The sequence below is a fragment of the Planococcus citri genome, chromosome 3, assembly GCF_950023065.1.
Source record: "Planococcus citri chromosome 3, ihPlaCitr1.1, whole genome shotgun sequence".
NCBI lineage: Eukaryota > Metazoa > Arthropoda > Insecta > Hemiptera > Pseudococcidae > Planococcus > Planococcus citri.
In genome coordinates this window covers 69875081-69892323 of record NC_088679.1, presented here as the reverse complement: position 1 = coordinate 69892323, position 17243 = coordinate 69875081, and the positions used below count along the sequence as shown (strand labels likewise).

The following is a 17243-nucleotide window of genomic DNA, read 5'->3' as shown; positions in this document are numbered from 1 at the left end:
AAAAGTTTGAAAATAAGCTTTTCAAAACTTAATTTCTAGAGCTTGATCCATTTAAAAATTACGATTTAGAAGTTAGAAAAATATCCAGGAAAATGTACATTTTTATGATTATTGTATTTACTTAGATATGACGTTGAATTTGAAATAGTGCTCCGGCGCCTTCAACTTTGAATGTATAATATAGGCAAAATATTATGGCATTGAAGGATTTTTAATCAACGACTCGACTGACTGTTTACGTGTGACGGTCATTTTGCCAACTAAAGGATGGCAACTGGCAAGGCGTTGGGGACGGTAACGTTAAAATGTCCATGTCTGACGTGACCGTCACGATAAACGATCTTGCAACGGATCGTGACGGTCATTTTGACAACCCTGCGGCCCTCGCATGCTCACATGTCGCAAATGCTATTCATTTCATTGTTTACTTTGATGCTAGAGTCCGAGCACGTTGATTATCGCGAACAGATAACAGTTATCCATCTCCTTTGTCCTTTTGTAATCAAGTCCAATAGCACCAATATTAAATCATGGATACTCCAGCAATCGGAATAGACTTGGGCACGACGTATTCTTGTGTTGGTGTTTTCCAGCATGAAAAAGTTGAAATCATCGCTAATGATCAAGGTAATAGAACTACACCGAGTTATGTCGCCTTCACAGATGACGAAGTTTTAATTGGAGATGCAGCCAAAAATCAATCATCGAGAAACGTGGACAACACTATTTTCGGTAAGGAATGAAATCTTATTTTTCCTAAATTTTCAGCAACACGAATATCATGTCTCGTCTCATTCTTTAAAAATCTAATATTCAACTTGGAACTTGATATTGTATTCACATATGTGCAGATGTCAAACGATTAATGGGTCGTAAATTCGACGATGTGGTAGTCCAGGCAGATATGAAGAACTGGTCATTCCAGGTTATAAATGAAAACAACAAACCGAAAATAAAAGTTGAAATCGAAGGTACTTCGAAAACTTATTTTCCGGAGGAAGTGAGTATCGAAAGTTATATGTAATCGTTCAACATTCTGCGGGTCGTTATGAGCTCTTAACGCTTTCGATTCAATTTTTCTGCAGATATCGTCGATGGTGTTGAGAAAAATGAAAGAGACTGCCGAAGCTTATCTTGGTAAAACGGTCAAAAATGCTGTAATCACAGTGCCAGCTTATTTCAACGATTCTCAGAGAGGGGCTACCATAGATGCCGCAGAGATTGCTGGTTTAAAGGTGTTGCGTATCATCAATGAACCTACTGCTGCAGCCATTGCTTACGGTTTACAATACAAAGTAAGGATAATTTTTGTAACCTCATAGTGATTACCTATTGATTTATGTACTAATGTGATGACATTTTTTCAGAATTCCGACGAGCAAAACGTATTGATTTTCGATCTTGGCGGTGGAACTTTCGATGTATCGATTGTGGCTATCCAGAAAGGCGTTTTCGAAGTCATCTCGACTGCTGGTGATACTCACTTGGGCGGTGAAGATTTTGACAACAGAATGGTTAATCATTTCGTTGAAGAATTCAAACGAAAGTACGATAAAGATCTCAGTGGTAATAAGAAATCATTGCGTCGCTTAGGACTCGTTTGCGAACGAGCAAAAAGAACTTTATCGTCGACCACTATAGCCAGTATCGAAATAGATTCGCTTTACGATGGCATTGATTTCCACTGTTCGATTTCTCGAGCTCGTTTTGAAGAATTGAACGCTGACTACTTTCGAAATGCGATGGCGTTGGTTGAAAAAACGATTCAAGATGCTGAAATTAACAAAACTGAAATTGATCACGTCATCTTAGTTGGTGGCTCATCTCGCATCCCAAAGATTCAGAAAATGTTGCAGGATTTCTTTGACGGGAAGGAATTGTACGAATGGATTAATCCGGACGAAGCTGTTGCATACGGAGCTGCCGTTCAAGCTGCGATATTGAACGGCGATAAAGCAGAAGTGGTGCGAGATGTGGTTCTTTTTGACGTTACGCCACTTTCGTTGGGTGTTAATGTTAAACCTAATGACGAAATGAGCGTGGTTATCAAACGTAACACTGCCATTCCAGCGAGACAAACGAAAATTTTTACAACACAGATAGATAATCAAAGGGCAATATCTTTCAAAGTATACGAAGGTGAATTCGTAAAAAGCGAACATAATCATTTACTAGGTCAGTTTGTACTTTCCGGTGTCCCTCCTGCACCTGCTGGCAAAGCTAGAGTCGACGTAACATTCGAAATAGATGTCAATGGTATCTTAAATGTCACTGCCATTGAAAAATCGACCGGTAGCATGAATCAAATCAGCATCACGTATGACAGGGGTCGTCTGAACAAGAATGAAATTCAACGTATGATCAACGACGCTGAAAAAAATCGAATAATCGAAATGAAACGAAAAGATATATTAGCCACCAAAAGAGCTTTGGAATCGTATTGTGTCAATATGAAGAGCATTGTGCAAGATGATAAACTGAAAGACAGAATCGATATATTTGATAAGAATTTGATTTTGAAAAAATGCAACGAAACCATTCTGTGGTTGAATACTGACAAATTGGCTGAGAAGGAAGTATACGAACGCAAACAAGCTGAATTAAAAAGCGTATTCGATATTATTATTGCGATTGCTAGCTGCCCTGATAAAGTAAATGACAAATATTACGAAATATTGAAGCTTTCAAAAAATGCTTCCCAAAAGGAAATCATAACGGCCTTCAGGTAAATTTACGTATTTTTTCCTCCAAATTTGATGAATCTAAGTTTTTTATATTTTCTGAAAAACGATATACCTACTCAGAATACCTATTGATTTTTGACCAATGTTTTACGATTCATTACTTAAACTTGAATTTTCAGGGAAATCGGTGGTAAATATCACCCAGATAAATACGAAGGAGACAAAGAAATTGCAAATATGTATTGGATAACCGTTCTGCGAGCAAAAAATGCCCTCATCAATCTGAGTATGAATTATTTGTTCGTGAAAGAAGAATAATTGCTCAATTTTGAACAGTTCATTATTGTACCTATTTTTTCATTTTTTGCAGTAAAAGGGATATCCCGTAATTAAATCAGTGCATGTGAATGGGTCAAATCCGAAGCTCAAATAATTTAATCGCCCTTCAAGATTCTATTGATTTCAACGCTATTGCCATGTCTCTCACGTTTGCGGTAAATTCAAAAGTCCGATGAGTTCCAAGTTTCCATTTACGTCGTGTATTTGGATATTTTTTATGCTGGTTTTTGTAAGTACATACATACGTATTTTAGGCATTTCATTCAATTATGGCACAGTCTGTAGTAGCCGGCATCTGCGATAAACAGATTGGAGGTTGAATTTATTTATATATGATAAGTATAGGTACCTAACTATTATAAGCGTGTTGCTTGTGCGTTTTAATTTTTCATTTTATATTATTCTTTACTTGCAATTATGATCGCTGAGAATGAAAAATGTACGAAAGACTTGAATGATTTGATACATATTTTTTAGTAAAATAGTGATACCAGCGCGTTGCTTACCTATAGTAGGTAACTGCGCTATAATCTAGTTATATGGGTATGTTTTGGTAATTTTTCTACGAATAATAAGTTTTTTTCATTTAAACGCATATTGAGTATATTTCGTCGAATTTACGTAATTTGTTTATGTCCTCGGTTGTGAAATTTCGCAAATCCGTTGTAACATTGTATTTAGTATGCCCATTTTGTAGTCTCCGGATAAATTTCCATGGATAGGTAACGATTGAAACATTTTGAACGATTTCGTTGAAACTCATTACATCAACTTTTCGGGAAACAGTTCTGGCATAAATTTCACTCGAACAGGTGATCGAGTAACAGGTAAACGAGATTGAGATAGCCTAATAGGTATGTACTGAAAATTTTTAGCTCTTGAGATTACATAATTATTACTGGTGCTTCAAGCTTGCCTTTTTCTTGAAAAATTTATCATTAAACAGTACCTACGTTCTTATTTTTCAGCATAATAATTCTAAAAAGACGGTTTCTATTTTAAAAATCTAAAATTAATTCCGCGTAGATTCTACGAAATTAAATATGTATGTATCTATCAATCTGAAGAATATGATCCCGTTCCCTCTCTGTAAATAATGAATCACATAATTACGAGCAGACGAGCTAAATGCAACAAAAATGAAAAAGTGAGCTGATTGCACTGTGAAACGGTAGCCAAGATATGAACCGTTCAGATAACGCAGACGAAGTCTTATCGCTGATTTCCTTGATATATCTTTTCGAATGTATATAATATTTCTATTGTTGCTGTACGAGCTTCGAAGAGGATCAGTATTGATACCTAATGCCTCGAAATGAGTAACGTATGTGGTTCGTGATTACTACGAGAATTTCCGTTTTGTTCAGCCTCAGTGTTTTATCGTGAAGGTCATAGGTAGCTGAATGATTCGTTACCTGTAAAAGTTTGGTTCGTGTTTACATTTTTATTTCAATTGGGCTATTTTGAAAGTAATATATAAAGCGGGAGCTTGATACTAATTATTCGTGCTCGCGATTACGATAGATAACAATACAAAATGAGTTCTCCAGCTATCGGTATAGATTTGGGTACTACGTACTCGTGCGTCGCTGTTCTCCAGCATGGAAAAATTGAAATTATCGTCAACGATCAAGGTAACAGAACAACGCCAAGTTACGTGGCATTTTCCGATGAAGAAATTTTAATAGGAGAGGCTGCGAAAAATCAAGCAGCCAGGAATGTGAAAAATACCATTTTCGGTAAATTAAAAATTTTCTACTCGATTTCGCATCAACGCGAGTGTTGTAGGTATATTTAATTTATGTATTAAAAATGCAATACGCTAAGAACACATATTTTTTTATCGTTGAGTGCAGATGTTAAACGATTGATTGGCCGAGAATTTAATGATGCTACTGTACAAGCCGATATGAAGCACTGGTCTTTTGGAGTCATTCATTATGAGAACAAACCAAAAATCCAAGTTCAATTTCAAGGCACTTATAAAACGTATTTTCCTGAAGAGGTGAGTCAGAGTGTTAATAGTTTTTAATCGTTTGATGTTTAATGCCTCATTATGTAGGTATCCATCTACAATCTTGTACATACCTATCTAACTACCTATTTGTTTCTGTTGACTAAATTTTTTTTGCAGATATCCGCAATGGTATTACAAAAAATGAAAGCGACCGCTGAAGCGTATTTGGGTAAAACAGTCAAGAATGCAGTTATCACCGTACCAGCTTATTTCAACGATTCTCAAAGACAGGCTACTAAAGATGCCGGTACCATCAGCGGTCTGAATGTATTGCGTATTATTAATGAACCTACTGCTGCTGGTTTCGCTTACGGTTTAGAAAATAAAGTACGTTGGTATTGTTATTAGTAAACGATTCTTAAACGCCAATCGACTGATTCGCTTCGATTTCTTTAGAATTCTGCCAAGCAAACGGTTTTAATTTTCGATGTCGGTGGAGGAACCTTCGACGTATCCATTTTAGCCATCCAAAACGGTGTATTCGAAGTTGTTTCAACCGCCGGTGATACTCACTTGGGAGGCGAAGATTTCGACAACCGAATGCTTCAGCATTTTGTTCAAGAATTTAAATGTAAGCACAGGAAAGATATCAGTCAGAACTGGAGAGCTCTACGTCGCCTGAGAACCGTCTGCGAATTAGCAAAGAGAACTTTATCATCGTCTAAGATGGCCAGAATCGAAGTCGATTCTCTCTGCGATGGGATTGATTTCCATAGTCAAATCTCTCGTGCTCGTTTTGAAGAATTGAACATTGATTTCTTTCAAAAGGCAATGGCCCTTGTTGAAAAAGCAATTCAAGATGCCAATATCAATAAAACTCAGATCGATCAAGTAATCTTAGTAGGCGGATCATCTCGAATCCCAAAAATACAAAACATGTTGCAAGCTTTATTCGTGGGAAAGACATTGAACAAATCTGTCAATCCGGATGAAGCTGTAGCCTACGGAGCCGCCGTTCAAGCTGCCATACTTAACGGCGACAAATCGAACATCGTGCGGGATTTAGTGTTGAAAGACGTTACGCCATTGTCGTTAGGTATTTGTGTGGGATATGAACGTAAAATGTCAGTGGTTATCAAACGTAATACAGCCATTCCGGCCAAAGTGACCCAACCTTTCACCACAGGTGTGGATTATCAAATTGTAATGCTTTTCAAAGTATTCGAAGGAGAATACACTGAAACGGAGAATAACCATTTGCTTGGCGAATTCAGGCTTGTGAATGTGCCTTCTGCTCCTGCCGGTGTAACAATAGCCGATGTGACATTTGACATCGATTCCAACGGTATTTTAAACGTAACCGCTGTCGAAAGATCTACCCGTAATTCCAATCGAATTACCATTAAGCGGGATACAGGTCGTCTTACTCAGGAGCAAATTTACCATATGGTTCAAGACGCTGAAAGATGTTTGGAGACCATGGTGCTGTGAAAGGCATACATTGAATTTTAACTTTTGTAATCATATTTCGTAAAGTTGTTCAATTATGTAAACTGCTTATGTTGATTTAATTTCCTTTGGAAGGATCTAGCGATGATTTAAAAAAATTATCGAATTATGTGATTACTTAAGGATTTTCATTTTTTTAGGTCAATAAGTATTTTGTTCAAGAGTTATTATTTTTTGTTACGTACGTGATATTTATACCTGTGAGTTGATTTTTTCCTCCTGTGATTATTCTATAGTCTTAAATTGATTTCATTATGAATGAAATATACACCTAATTATTCGTTCTCATTGTAAAATCGTGTAATATTTGATTTTGAAATTTGGGCAAAAGCTTGTGAATGGCACGGTAGGTATACTCAATGAGTTGAATCTCAGTTTGATCGCAGTTAAAGTGTATTGAAGATTCTCTTTTTATAATGAATAGGTATGGTTGGTAAATGAATATATTATAGGTAGCCTATTTATGAACGTATGTACGTTGTTGGCTTGTATTCCTATTTCAGTAGGTTTGGAAACAGTAGAATTTGTAAATGAACAAGTCAAAAATATATTCACTTACCTATAGGTATAGGAGGTATAATTAGAAGTCATCTTAATCGATAAGAAAATCTACTGACTTCATCTTTTTACACTTAATTTTTTTATTTGTTCAAGTTTTGGAACAATCATACAATTTAGAAAAATGTAATTCGTAGTTAGACATTGCTTTTGAGTTAAAACAAAAAAAAAGAAACTTACAGAACTGTACAAACTAATAATAATTCCTGTTAGTAAAGGTAATAGGTATCTGAGATAGGATGTCCGTATTGTACCGCTAAAAATACAAACATACTTACCTACATCGTACTTGTTGAGAGAGTGAAACGTTTAGAAAATGTTGAAGTGTTGACGTCTCAACTTTTCGATATTTATATTATAATCCTTTCAATTCCTATCCACGCCATCTACTTAGTACAAAATGAAAAAAACCGTAACGATGAAATACATTAGTAGGTATAGATTAGGTGTAGGTATAATTATAATTAATTATTATCGTGTCTGAACAATAAATTATACCCGTCAAAAAAAATTCCACATTTTGTAATAAGAAAAATTTCGTATAAAAAATAAATATTAAGTATAGAAAACGTTTCAATGGCCCTGCCGTTATAAATTTTGAATATTTTTTCTACCAAATCAACCTAACCTTCACAAGAGTGAATTAGTTAGCTGATCCTAAAAATTGAAATAGATCTGATCAGAAAGGAAAAGATTTGATCAGGCCTATTTGATCAGATAAGATTTGAATTTTGTTAGATCAAGACAATTCTCAAATCCAATTTCCAATTTAATCTGAACAGATCAGATTTGATAGGATCTGTTCAGATTAAATATCAGTTTGGAATTATTACTTTTCGAATAATTATCAATTTTTTCAAAGCGTTTGCTCTCGTTCGCTCAGGCAGATTTGAATTCTATTGTGCAATTTTTCAAAAATTTTCAAGAATGAAAAATTAAATTTCAAATTCAGAAATTTAAGAAACTACCTAATCAAATACCTACAGTATGGGTACCGGTGCGAAAAAAGTGCAAAATAACAAAAAAAAGGTGCGAAATCCAAGAATTAGGCTATTGCAAATAGCATAAACATTTTGGGATTGAAACTTCTTATATTGAAAATTTTTTTTGTACTCACAAAATGTAAATTTTCTGTTCTTTTGTGAATTTAATTTTCAAAGGCCAACAGGCTGAAAAAAAACTACGAAAAATAACACGAAAAAATTGCGAATTTTTTATTTTTGATTTCACGTCTTTATTGCAATTTTCAAGGTTAAATATGAAAAGCAACGTTTTTGACCATTTAAAATTACTCGACAGTCAACATTTTTGTCTCCCTTTTTCAAAATTTATTTTAACCACATTCTAGCTAATTACTCGTAAGTAATTAGCAATTAGCATGAAAACTGTTGGCGGTGGGGGAGGGGGTTTGGGAAAATCTGTCTCCCCTTCCTCCACCCACGACAAATAAGTTTGTCTAGCATCTACTCTATAGGTACTTCAAAATTCAAAATTGAAACTGTTTACAGAATTCTGAATTGCATCCATTATCGGAATATTAAGTACTTTGTATTTTTACATAATTTGAATTTTATGTACGGTACCTAAATATGGTCAAAATCTACGATAAATTTGCAATTGCATACACGAGTTAGCTCGATAACGCATTGCAATCAGGCACTGATAAAGAGGTTAGACGTCAATATCTACATACTAAAATGTATCGTATCCCGCCAAAGTATTATAGCGATAAATTATAATTTTTGTTCACAATCGTCGTAAATTCAGTTTAGAGCGTGAGAGCAAGTTAATTAGCACGAACAGCGATCCATCTCCATTCGTTAACAATAAGTTGAATAAGTATATCAAATCAAATCAATGGATACTCCAGCGATCGGAATAGACTTGGGCACGACGTATTCTTGTGTTGGTGTTTTCCAGCATGGAAAAGTTGACATCATCGCTAACGATCAAGGTAACAGAACTACACCGAGTTATGTCGCCTTCACGGATAACGAAGTATTAGTCGGAGATGCAGCCAAAAATCAATCAACGAGAAACTTGAACAACACCATTTTCGGTAAGTAAGCTACAAAATCTTATTTTTCTTCTATTTTCTGCAACACAAATAACTTATCTACCTATCATGTCATGTATCATCTTTCAGAAATCTATTAGGTAGGTACCTATTTAATTTTTATTCACTGTTTCCAGATGTTAAACGATTAATGGGTCGTAAATTTGACGATGTGACAGTTCAGGCAGATATGAAGCACTGGCCTTTCCAGGTTATTGATGATAACAACAAACCGAAAATTAAAGTTGAAATCGAAGGCACTCCTAAAACGTATTTTCCTGAAGAAGTGAGTACAGACATTTGTTAATTGTAAGACATTCTGTGGCTCTTAATGACTTATGAGTTGATTCCCGTGTTTGACCATCACCTTTTTTTTTCCAGATTTCTTCGATGGTATTGACGAAAATGAAAGATACGGCCGAAGCGTATTTAGGTAAAACGGTCAAAAATGCTGTAATCACGGTGCCAGCGTATTTCAACGATTCTCAGAGAGGGGCTACTATTGACGCTGCCACGATTGCAGGATTGAAAGTATTACGTATAATTAATGAACCTACCGCGGCCGCCATTGCTTACGGCTTGGAACAAAAAGTAGTTGAATAATTGTTGATGAAATTCTACTACCTAGTTAATATTACTATTATCGATACACTAACTAGTTTCAATTTTTTTCAGAGCCCCGAAGAGCGTAGCGTATTGATTTTCGACTTGGGTGGCGGAACTTTCGATGTCTCCATTTTAACTATCCAAAAGGGTGTTTTTGAAGTGATCTCAACCGCTGGTGATACTCACTTGGGTGGTGAAGATTTTGACAACCGAATGGTCGATCATTTCGTCAAAGAATTCAAATCTAAATACAACGAAGATCTTACTCGTGACAAAAGAGCTCTACGTCGCTTGCGAGCCGCTTGTGAACGGGCAAAAAGAATCCTATCGACAGCCACTCTGGCCAATATTGAACTCGATTGTCTCCATGATGGTATTGATTTCGACAGCTCGATCACTCGTCCTCGTTTTGAAGAATTGAACTCGGATTTTTTCCAACGGATAATGAAAGAGGTTGAAAAAGCCATTCAAGATGCTAGAATCAGCAAAACTGAAATTGACCGAATCGTTTTAGTCGGTGGCTCGTCTCGTATCCCGAAATTACAAGAAATGCTGCAAGAGCTCTTCGAAGGGAAGGAATTGGACAAATCGATAAATCCGGACGAAGCAGTAGCCTACGGAGCTGCCGTTCAAGCAGCCATATTAAATGGCGATAAATCAAAAGAGGTGCAAGATGTGGTGTTACTCGACATTACGCCGTTGTCGTTAGGTGTTGGCACGGGTGAAAACAATGAAACCATGAGTGTCATCATAAAACGTAACACTCCGATTCCTGCTAGACACACTAAAGATTACACCACACGGTTCGATAATCAAAAGAATGTACATATTCAAGTATACGAAGGTGAATATACTAAAGTGAAGGATAATCATTTGCTTGGAAACTTCACTCTTCAAGGTATCCCCCCTGCACTCGCTGGAACACCTCGCATTGATGAAACTTTCGAAATTGATGCCAATGGTATCTTAAAGGTAACCGCAGTTGAAAAATCTACTGATAGCACGAATCAACTGACCATTTTATATGATAGAGATCGCCTTAGCAAGGATGAAATTGAGCGTATCATCCAAGATGCTGAAAAAAGTCGAATCAGCGAAAAAAATCGAAAAGATGCATTAACCGCGAAAAATGCTTTAGAATCGTATTGTATCAACATCAAGAGCACCGTGCAAGATGTCAAACTGAAACATGAAATTGATAAATTTGATAAGGACATGATTTTGAAAAAATGTGACGAAACCATTCTCTGGCTGAATACCGACCAGTCGGTTGAGAAAGAAGTATTTGAACGTAAGCAAGAAGAATTGAAAAACATATTCGATGTAATCATTTCAATAGCTAGATGTCCTGATAAAAAAAACGATAAATATTGCGAAGTATTGAAAGTATCAAAAGATGCTTCCCAAAAAGAAATCAAACAAGCCTTCAGGTAAATTACTTACAATTAGGTACCTACTAACTTTTTTTTTTAATTTTATAAATTTAAGTTTCTTATACTAAGATAGGTACCTACTTACAGAATGAGACATAAATTGATTTTTGACCAATGTCTTACGATCTATTTCAATTTTTTAAACTGAATTTCCACGGAAGTAGCTACCAAATATCACCCAGATAAATACGAAGGAGACAAAGAAATAGCAAATATGTATTGGCTAACCATTCGTCGAGCAAAAGATTCTCTAATCAATCTGGGTATGAATGATTATTTATATGTATTACTTGAAAAAGAAAATACTCAATTTTGGACAGTTAATTATTGTATGTACCTATTTGTTCATTTTTTGCAGTGAGAGGAATATTCCGTAATTAAGCTGGTGCATGAAAGTTTACGAAATACGAAGCTCAACGATTTTTATTACCCTTTAATAGGTATTTTATATTCTGATTTCAACGCTATATTATTTCGGTCTTTCAAGTTTGTAGGTAGTCGGTTCCATCGCCTGATGCGTTCTAAAAAGTAACGTTTTCGTCGTCATCGCGCATTTTAAGTACTACTTACATAAATATTTTCCTCTACAGATTTTATTAAGTGTAGTTTTAATTTCATTTCCAACGGTTTAGTAAGCACTAGGCAGTATCTGTGAACTGTAATAAGTACCTAAGCAGATTTGAATTCTACTGTGCAATTTTTCAAAAATTTTCAAGAATGAAAAATTTATTTTCAAATTCAGAAATTTAAGAAACAACCAAATCAAATACCTACAGTGTGGTTCTGGCAAAAAAAAGTGCAAAATAAAAAAAAGGTGCGAAATCCAAGAATTGCAAAAAGCATTAAAATGTTGTGGTTGAAACTTCTTATATTGAAAATATAGCAAATATCTACTATTCTAATTGTGCGTTGTAATTTTTTATTTTATATTATTCTTTGCTTGTACTTATGTTTTTTTTTTAAGATAGTCGAGAATGAAAAATGTACTGTTAGACTTGAAGTTATTTGTATTTAGTCAATAGTGATGTTACTTACCTAGTTGGCTACAGCATTATTTATAATCTATGTAGTTACTACATAATGTTTTGATAAATATAATCATTTTATCATATTTAATACATATTACATATGTTTTGAGTATACCTCTATGTACCTATTACCTATATGTATATTTTGTCGAATTTATTCAAGTTCTTTAAAACACTACTTACTGGAAAAGTTTGCTAATCCGTTGTAACATGCATAAGTATGAGAGTGTCCATTTTGTTAGTCTCCGGATAAATTTCTATGGATGTCGATAATAGAAACTCATTACATCAACTTTTCAAGGTACTGTTCTAGGTATAAATAAATGCCATGGACATGATCACTCTAATAAGTCGAATTCAAGTGAATTCTACCACTCCACTAGTCATTATTTTTTCTTTGCGCACTACGTAATGTAATTTTCAAAAACATTGGACAAAAATTTCAAAAGTTTGAAGTTTAGCTTTTCGAAACTTAATTTCTAGACTTTGAGCTTGATCCATTTAAAAATTACAATTTAGGTAGAAGTTTGAATGAAAAAATAAATATCCAGGAAATACACATTTGGTGCTCCGGCGCCTTCAACTTTGAATGTAGGCAAAATTTATGACATTGATGTATTTTTAAACAATTCGTAGTCTCGGCGCGGCGGCTCGACTGACACGAAGACGAACACCAGGGCAGTACCAGTTGGCCCCGCCACCATACCGTTCGTCAGACAAAATAGATTCCATATTATTATCCATACACAGTCACGGGTACGAGAAAACAAATTATGCGGTCATACATACAAACTTTGCTGGTATAAATTCCATGGACATCAACTTCACTCGAATTCAAAACACCTGGAAAAGTATATGGTGATTGAGCAATGGGTAAGTAAATGAAATTGAGATAGCGATTGCTAGATAGGTTCTAAAAATTTTTAGCTCTTGAAAATTGAAATCAATTATAATTCGTGCCTCAAGCTCGCCTTTTTCTTACGAAATTCATTTAACAGTACCTAGACCTATACATGCGTAGTTTTAAACGATTTTCATTTTAAAAATCTAAAATTAATTCGGGAAAAATAATTTTTGTTCCCAATATTACATATAATAATTTTGCGTAGATACCAAATAATTAAATAGGTAATTACCTAGTTAACTTTCAATCTGAAGAATATGATCCTGAAAATTAAGAAAGAAATTAACAAATAAACAGGATAAAATTTTGCTAATTTTCAAAAAATTCATGAAAATTAGCAAAATTTTTCAGTTGCTCTCTGTAATAATAATAAATGCTAATGCAACAAATCGGAAAACGTGAGCGGTGAGATGATGGATGATCGCCAGATAAGAAACCATAATATACTCAAATATCTAATACTACGAACTGTTCAGCAAGTGGCGTTCAGGTAACGCAGACGAACTGACGAAGTCTTATCACTGATTTTGTTGATAAATCTTTTCGAATGTGAGTAATTATTATTTCTACGGTTGTTGAACGAGTTTCAAAGAGAATCAGCGTCGATACCTTATGCCTAGAAATCACTTGTTCGAAAATCCACTATTCGAGTACTTTTATCAGTGTAAATTTCAATTTTCAGATGGCATATTCGATTTACATAATTCGCGATTAGTACGAGAATTCTCGTTGGTTCAGTCTCAGTGTTTCATCGTGCAAGTTTTAGGTGGCTAATTGATTCAAGTATAGATACGATATTTTCCCCGTAAAAGTTTTGGTAAGGTACCTACGTTTTTACATTTTCATTTGAATAATTGAACTGTTTCGAAAAGAATACGCAAACCGGTAGCTTGATACTAATAATTCTGTGTTCGCGATTACGATAGGTACCAATACAAAATGAGCTCTCCAGCTATCGGTATTGATTTAGGCACTACGTACTCGTGTGTTGCTGTACTACAGCGTGGAAAAATTGAAATTATCGCCAACGATCAAGGTAACAGAACAACGCCAAGTTACGTGGCATTTTCCGATGAAGAAATTTTAATAGGAGAGGCTGCGAAAAATCAAGCAGCGAGGAATGTGAATAATACCGTTTTTGGTAAGTTTAAAATTTTCTACTCGATTTCGCACCGACGGAAGTGTTACCTTATGTGTTTAATCTACTTGTATTTAAAATGCAATTACGCTTAGAACACATTTCTTATTTGTTTATCGCTGAGTGCAGATGTTAAGCGACTGATAGGCCGAAAATTTAATGATGCCACTGTTCAGGCCGATATAAACCACTGGCCTTTTCAAATCAATGTATATGAGAACAAACCAAGTATCCAAGTTCAATTCCAAGGCACTGATAAAACGTATTTTCCTGAAGAGGTGAGAGTCAAAGTGTTGATAGTTTTTAATCGTTTGATGTTTTATGGCTCATTATGGATGTAAATGTATCAATATGACTTGTACCTTTCTAACTACCTATACCTACTTGTTTCTGTTGACTTGATTTTTCTGCAGATATCCGCGATGGTATTGCAAAAAATGAAAGCGACCGCTGAAGCGTATTTGGGTAAAACAGTCAAGAATGCAGTAATCACCGTACCAGCTTATTTCAACGATTCTCAAAGACAGGCTACAAAAGATGCCGGTACCATCAGCGGTCTAAATGTATTGCGTATTATTAATGAACCTACTGCTGCTGGTTTTGCTTACGGTTTAGAAAATAAAGTATGTTTGTATTGTTATTAGTACATATACCTACCTACGTAAATGTTTCCTAAACGTCATGCTTGACTAGTTCGTTTCGATTTCTTCAGAACTCTGCCAAGCAAACGGTTTTAATTTTTGATTTCGGCGGAGGAACCTTCGACGTATCCATTTTAGCCATTCAAAACGGTGTATTCGAAGTTGTTTCAACCGCCGGTGATACTCACTTGGGAGGTGAAGATTTCGACATCCGAATGGTTGAGCATTTCGCTCGAGAATTTCAACGTATACACAAGCGAGATATCAGTCAGACCTGGAGAGCTCTACGCCGTCTACGAACTGCCTGCGAGGCAGCAAAAAGAACTTTATCATCGTCTAAGATAGCCAGTATCGAAATCGATTGTCTCTACGATGGGATTGATTTCTATAGTCAGATCTCTCGTGCTCTTTTTGAAGAATTGAACATGGATTTATTTCAAAATGCGATGGCACTGGTTGAAAAAGCAATTCTAGATGCTAAGATCAATAAAACTCATATCGATCAAGTGATCTTAGTTGGCGGATCATCTCGAATCCCAAAAATACAAAACATGTTGCAAGCTTTGTTCGTGGGAAAGACGTTGAACAAATCTGTCAATCCGGATGAAGCTGTAGCCTACGGAGCCGCCGTTCAAGCTGCCATACTTAACGGCGACCAATCATACATCGTGCGGGATTTAGTGTTGAAAGACGTTACGCCATTGTCATTAGGTGTTAGGGTGGCTGGACATAGAATGGCAGTGGTTATCAAACGTAATACAGCCATTCCGGCTAGAATGACGAGTGTTTTCACCACAACTGTGAATTATCAAACTGTAATGATTTTCAAAGTATTCGAAGGAGAATACACTACAACGAATAATAACCATTTACTTGGCGAATTCAGGCTTGAGAATGTGCCTTCTGCTCCTGCCGGTGTAACATTAGCTGATGTGACATTTGACATCGATTCCAACGGTATTTTAAACGTAACCGCTGTCGAAAGATCAACCCGTAATTCCAATCGAATTACCATCAAGCGGGATACAGGTCGTCTTACTCAGGAGCAAATTTACCGTATGGTTCAAGACGCTGAAAGATGCTTGGAGACCATGGTGCTGTGAAAGGCATACGTTGAATTTTAATTTTGGCCAATCATATTTCGTAAAGTTGTTCAATTATGTACCTACTTACGCGTATAAACTGCTTATGTTGATTCAATTTCCTTCGGAAGGATTAGCTCGTCGATTTAGAAAAATTATCGAATTATGTGATTACTTGAGGATTTTCATTTTTTTAGATCAGTATTTTGCTCAAGAATTATTTTTGTGTTACGTGATTTATTTTTATACTTGTGAGTTGAATTTTTCCTCCTGTGATTACTCTAGTCTTAAATTGAATTCGTTATGAATGAAATATGCACCTAATTATATTCGTGCTCTTTATAAAATCGTGTAGGTATTATTTGATTTTGAAATTTGGGTGATGGATTGTGTATTCCAAAGTAGGTAGGTACTCCATGAGTTGAATCTCAGCTTGATCGCAGTTGAAGTGTATTGAAGATTCTCTTCTTTAGGTATACCTATGGTAAATGAATATTATAGGTAGCCTAATTATGAACGAACGTTGTTGGCTTTTATTCTTTTTTCAGTTAGGTAGATTTGAAAATAGTAGAATTTGCAAATGGACAAGGCAAAAGTAAATTCACGTATCTACTATAGGTACCTATATTAATTAGATGTCATCTTAAATCGATACGAAAATCTACTGACTTCATCTGTTTTACCCTTAATTTTTTCATTTGTTCAAACAATCAATGAACACACATACAATTTAGAAATGTAATTCGTAGTTAGACTTAGACATTGCTTTTGAGTTTTTAAAAAAAATGAAACTTACAGAACTGTACAAACTAATAATAATTCTTTCAAGTAGGTATAGGTATCTAAGATAGGATGTCTGTATTGTACCGCTAAAAATACAAAAATACATCGTACTTGTCGAGCATCAACTTCACTCGAATTTAAAACACCTGAGTCGGGATAAGTATATGGTGATCGAGCAATAGGTAAATGAAATTGAGATAGCGATAGCCTGATAGGTATACTGAAAATTTTTAGCTTTTGAATTCAATTAACTCGTACCTCAAGCTCGCCTTTTTCTTACGAAATTCATTTAGCAGTATATCTAGACCTACTTATATCTAGTTTTAGACGATTTTCATTTTAAAAATCTGAAATTAATTCGGGAAAAATAATTATTGTTCCCAATAGTATAATTTTGCGTAGATTCCAGGGAATTAAATAGGTAGCTTATCTTTCAATCTGAAGAATATGATCCTGAAAATTAAGAAAGAATAACTAACAAAATTAAATAGGATAAAAATTTAGCGAACGTAAGTAGTAAAAAAT

General features: G+C 35.1%; 4 protein-coding genes across 7 annotated transcripts; all 4 read left to right on the top strand.

Annotated features, from left to right (window-relative positions):
• Nucleotides 1–358: 358 nt before the first annotated feature.
• LOC135838674 (heat shock 70 kDa protein II-like) lies at nt 359–3614 on the top strand. 2 transcript variants are annotated; one of them, XR_010557460.1, is made up of 6 exons: nt 359–732; nt 852–1000; nt 1086–1295; nt 1368–2651; nt 2864–2970; nt 3055–3614. XR_010557460.1 is itself a non-coding variant. In XM_065354406.1 (6 exons), exons 1-6 carry the CDS (start codon nt 531–533, stop codon nt 3075–3077), a joined length of 2049 nt encoding a protein of 682 aa, XP_065210478.1. In that variant the 5' UTR covers nt 362–530; the 3' UTR covers nt 3078–3614. The 2 variants fall into 2 exon arrangements, 1 of the variants encoding a protein (XP_065210478.1); XM_065354406.1 differs by having other exon boundaries at nt 362–732; nt 1368–2725.
• Nucleotides 3615–3745: 131 nt separating this feature from the next.
• LOC135838676 (heat shock 70 kDa protein cognate 4-like) lies at nt 3746–6785 on the top strand. Its single transcript, XM_065354407.1, has 5 exons — nt 3746–4451; nt 4548–4762; nt 4880–5028; nt 5158–5367; nt 5437–6785. The coding sequence occupies exons 2-5, from the start codon at nt 4561–4563 to the stop codon at nt 6469–6471; spliced, it is 1596 nt and encodes a 531-aa protein (XP_065210479.1). The 5' UTR covers nt 3746–4451; nt 4548–4560; the 3' UTR covers nt 6472–6785.
• A 1956-nt stretch (nt 6786–8741) lies between these two features.
• Nucleotides 8742–12264, top strand: LOC135838670 (heat shock 70 kDa protein II-like). Its single transcript, XM_065354403.1, has 6 exons — nt 8742–9106; nt 9241–9389; nt 9485–9694; nt 9779–11139; nt 11230–11405; nt 11501–12264. The coding sequence occupies exons 1-5, from the start codon at nt 8905–8907 to the stop codon at nt 11288–11290; spliced, it is 1983 nt and encodes a 660-aa protein (XP_065210475.1). The 5' UTR covers nt 8742–8904; the 3' UTR covers nt 11291–11405; nt 11501–12264.
• Nucleotides 12265–13490: 1226 nt separating this feature from the next.
• On the top strand, nt 13491–16282 carry LOC135838669 (heat shock 70 kDa protein cognate 4-like). 3 transcript variants are annotated; one of them, XM_065354401.1, is made up of 6 exons: nt 13491–13623; nt 13757–13891; nt 14001–14215; nt 14342–14490; nt 14626–14835; nt 14925–16282. In XM_065354401.1, the coding sequence occupies exons 3-6, from the start codon at nt 14014–14016 to the stop codon at nt 15954–15956; spliced, it is 1593 nt and encodes a 530-aa protein (XP_065210473.1). In that variant the 5' UTR covers nt 13491–13623; nt 13757–13891; nt 14001–14013; the 3' UTR covers nt 15957–16282. The 3 variants fall into 3 exon arrangements, with proteins under 3 accessions (XP_065210473.1, XP_065210472.1, XP_065210474.1); XM_065354400.1 differs by lacking the exon at nt 13491–13623 and having other exon boundaries at nt 13630–13891; XM_065354402.1 differs by lacking the exon at nt 13491–13623 and having other exon boundaries at nt 13630–13900; nt 14005–14215.
• The last annotated feature ends 961 nt before the right edge of the window (nt 16283–17243 follow it).

Excerpts from the sequence above, each read along its gene's own strand:
- LOC135838674 (XM_065354406.1), top strand. The coding sequence starts at position 531 with ATGGATACTCCAGCAATCGGAATAGACTTGGGCACGACGTATTCTTGT. Across the intron at positions 2,726-2,863 it reads GAAATCATAACGGCCTTCAG|GGAAATCGGTGGTAAATATC; the intron begins GTAAATTTACGT and ends TTGAATTTTCAG. Across the intron at positions 2,971-3,054 it reads AAATGCCCTCATCAATCTGA|TAAAAGGGATATCCCGTAAT; the intron begins GTATGAATTATT and ends CATTTTTTGCAG.
- LOC135838676 (XM_065354407.1), top strand. The coding sequence starts at position 4,561 with ATGAGTTCTCCAGCTATCGGTATAGATTTGGGTACTACGTACTCGTGC. Across the intron at positions 4,763-4,879 it reads TGTGAAAAATACCATTTTCG|ATGTTAAACGATTGATTGGC; the intron begins GTAAATTAAAAA and ends CGTTGAGTGCAG. Across the intron at positions 5,029-5,157 it reads AAACGTATTTTCCTGAAGAG|ATATCCGCAATGGTATTACA; the intron begins GTGAGTCAGAGT and ends TTTTTTTTGCAG.
- LOC135838670 (XM_065354403.1), top strand. The coding sequence starts at position 8,905 with ATGGATACTCCAGCGATCGGAATAGACTTGGGCACGACGTATTCTTGT. Across the intron at positions 9,107-9,240 it reads CTTGAACAACACCATTTTCG|ATGTTAAACGATTAATGGGT; the intron begins GTAAGTAAGCTA and ends CACTGTTTCCAG. Across the intron at positions 11,140-11,229 it reads GAAATCAAACAAGCCTTCAG|AATGAGACATAAATTGATTT; the intron begins GTAAATTACTTA and ends ACCTACTTACAG.
- LOC135838669 (XM_065354401.1), top strand. The coding sequence starts at position 14,014 with ATGAGCTCTCCAGCTATCGGTATTGATTTAGGCACTACGTACTCGTGT. Across the intron at positions 14,491-14,625 it reads AAACGTATTTTCCTGAAGAG|ATATCCGCGATGGTATTGCA; the intron begins GTGAGAGTCAAA and ends ATTTTTCTGCAG. Across the intron at positions 14,836-14,924 it reads CTTACGGTTTAGAAAATAAA|AACTCTGCCAAGCAAACGGT; the intron begins GTATGTTTGTAT and ends CGATTTCTTCAG.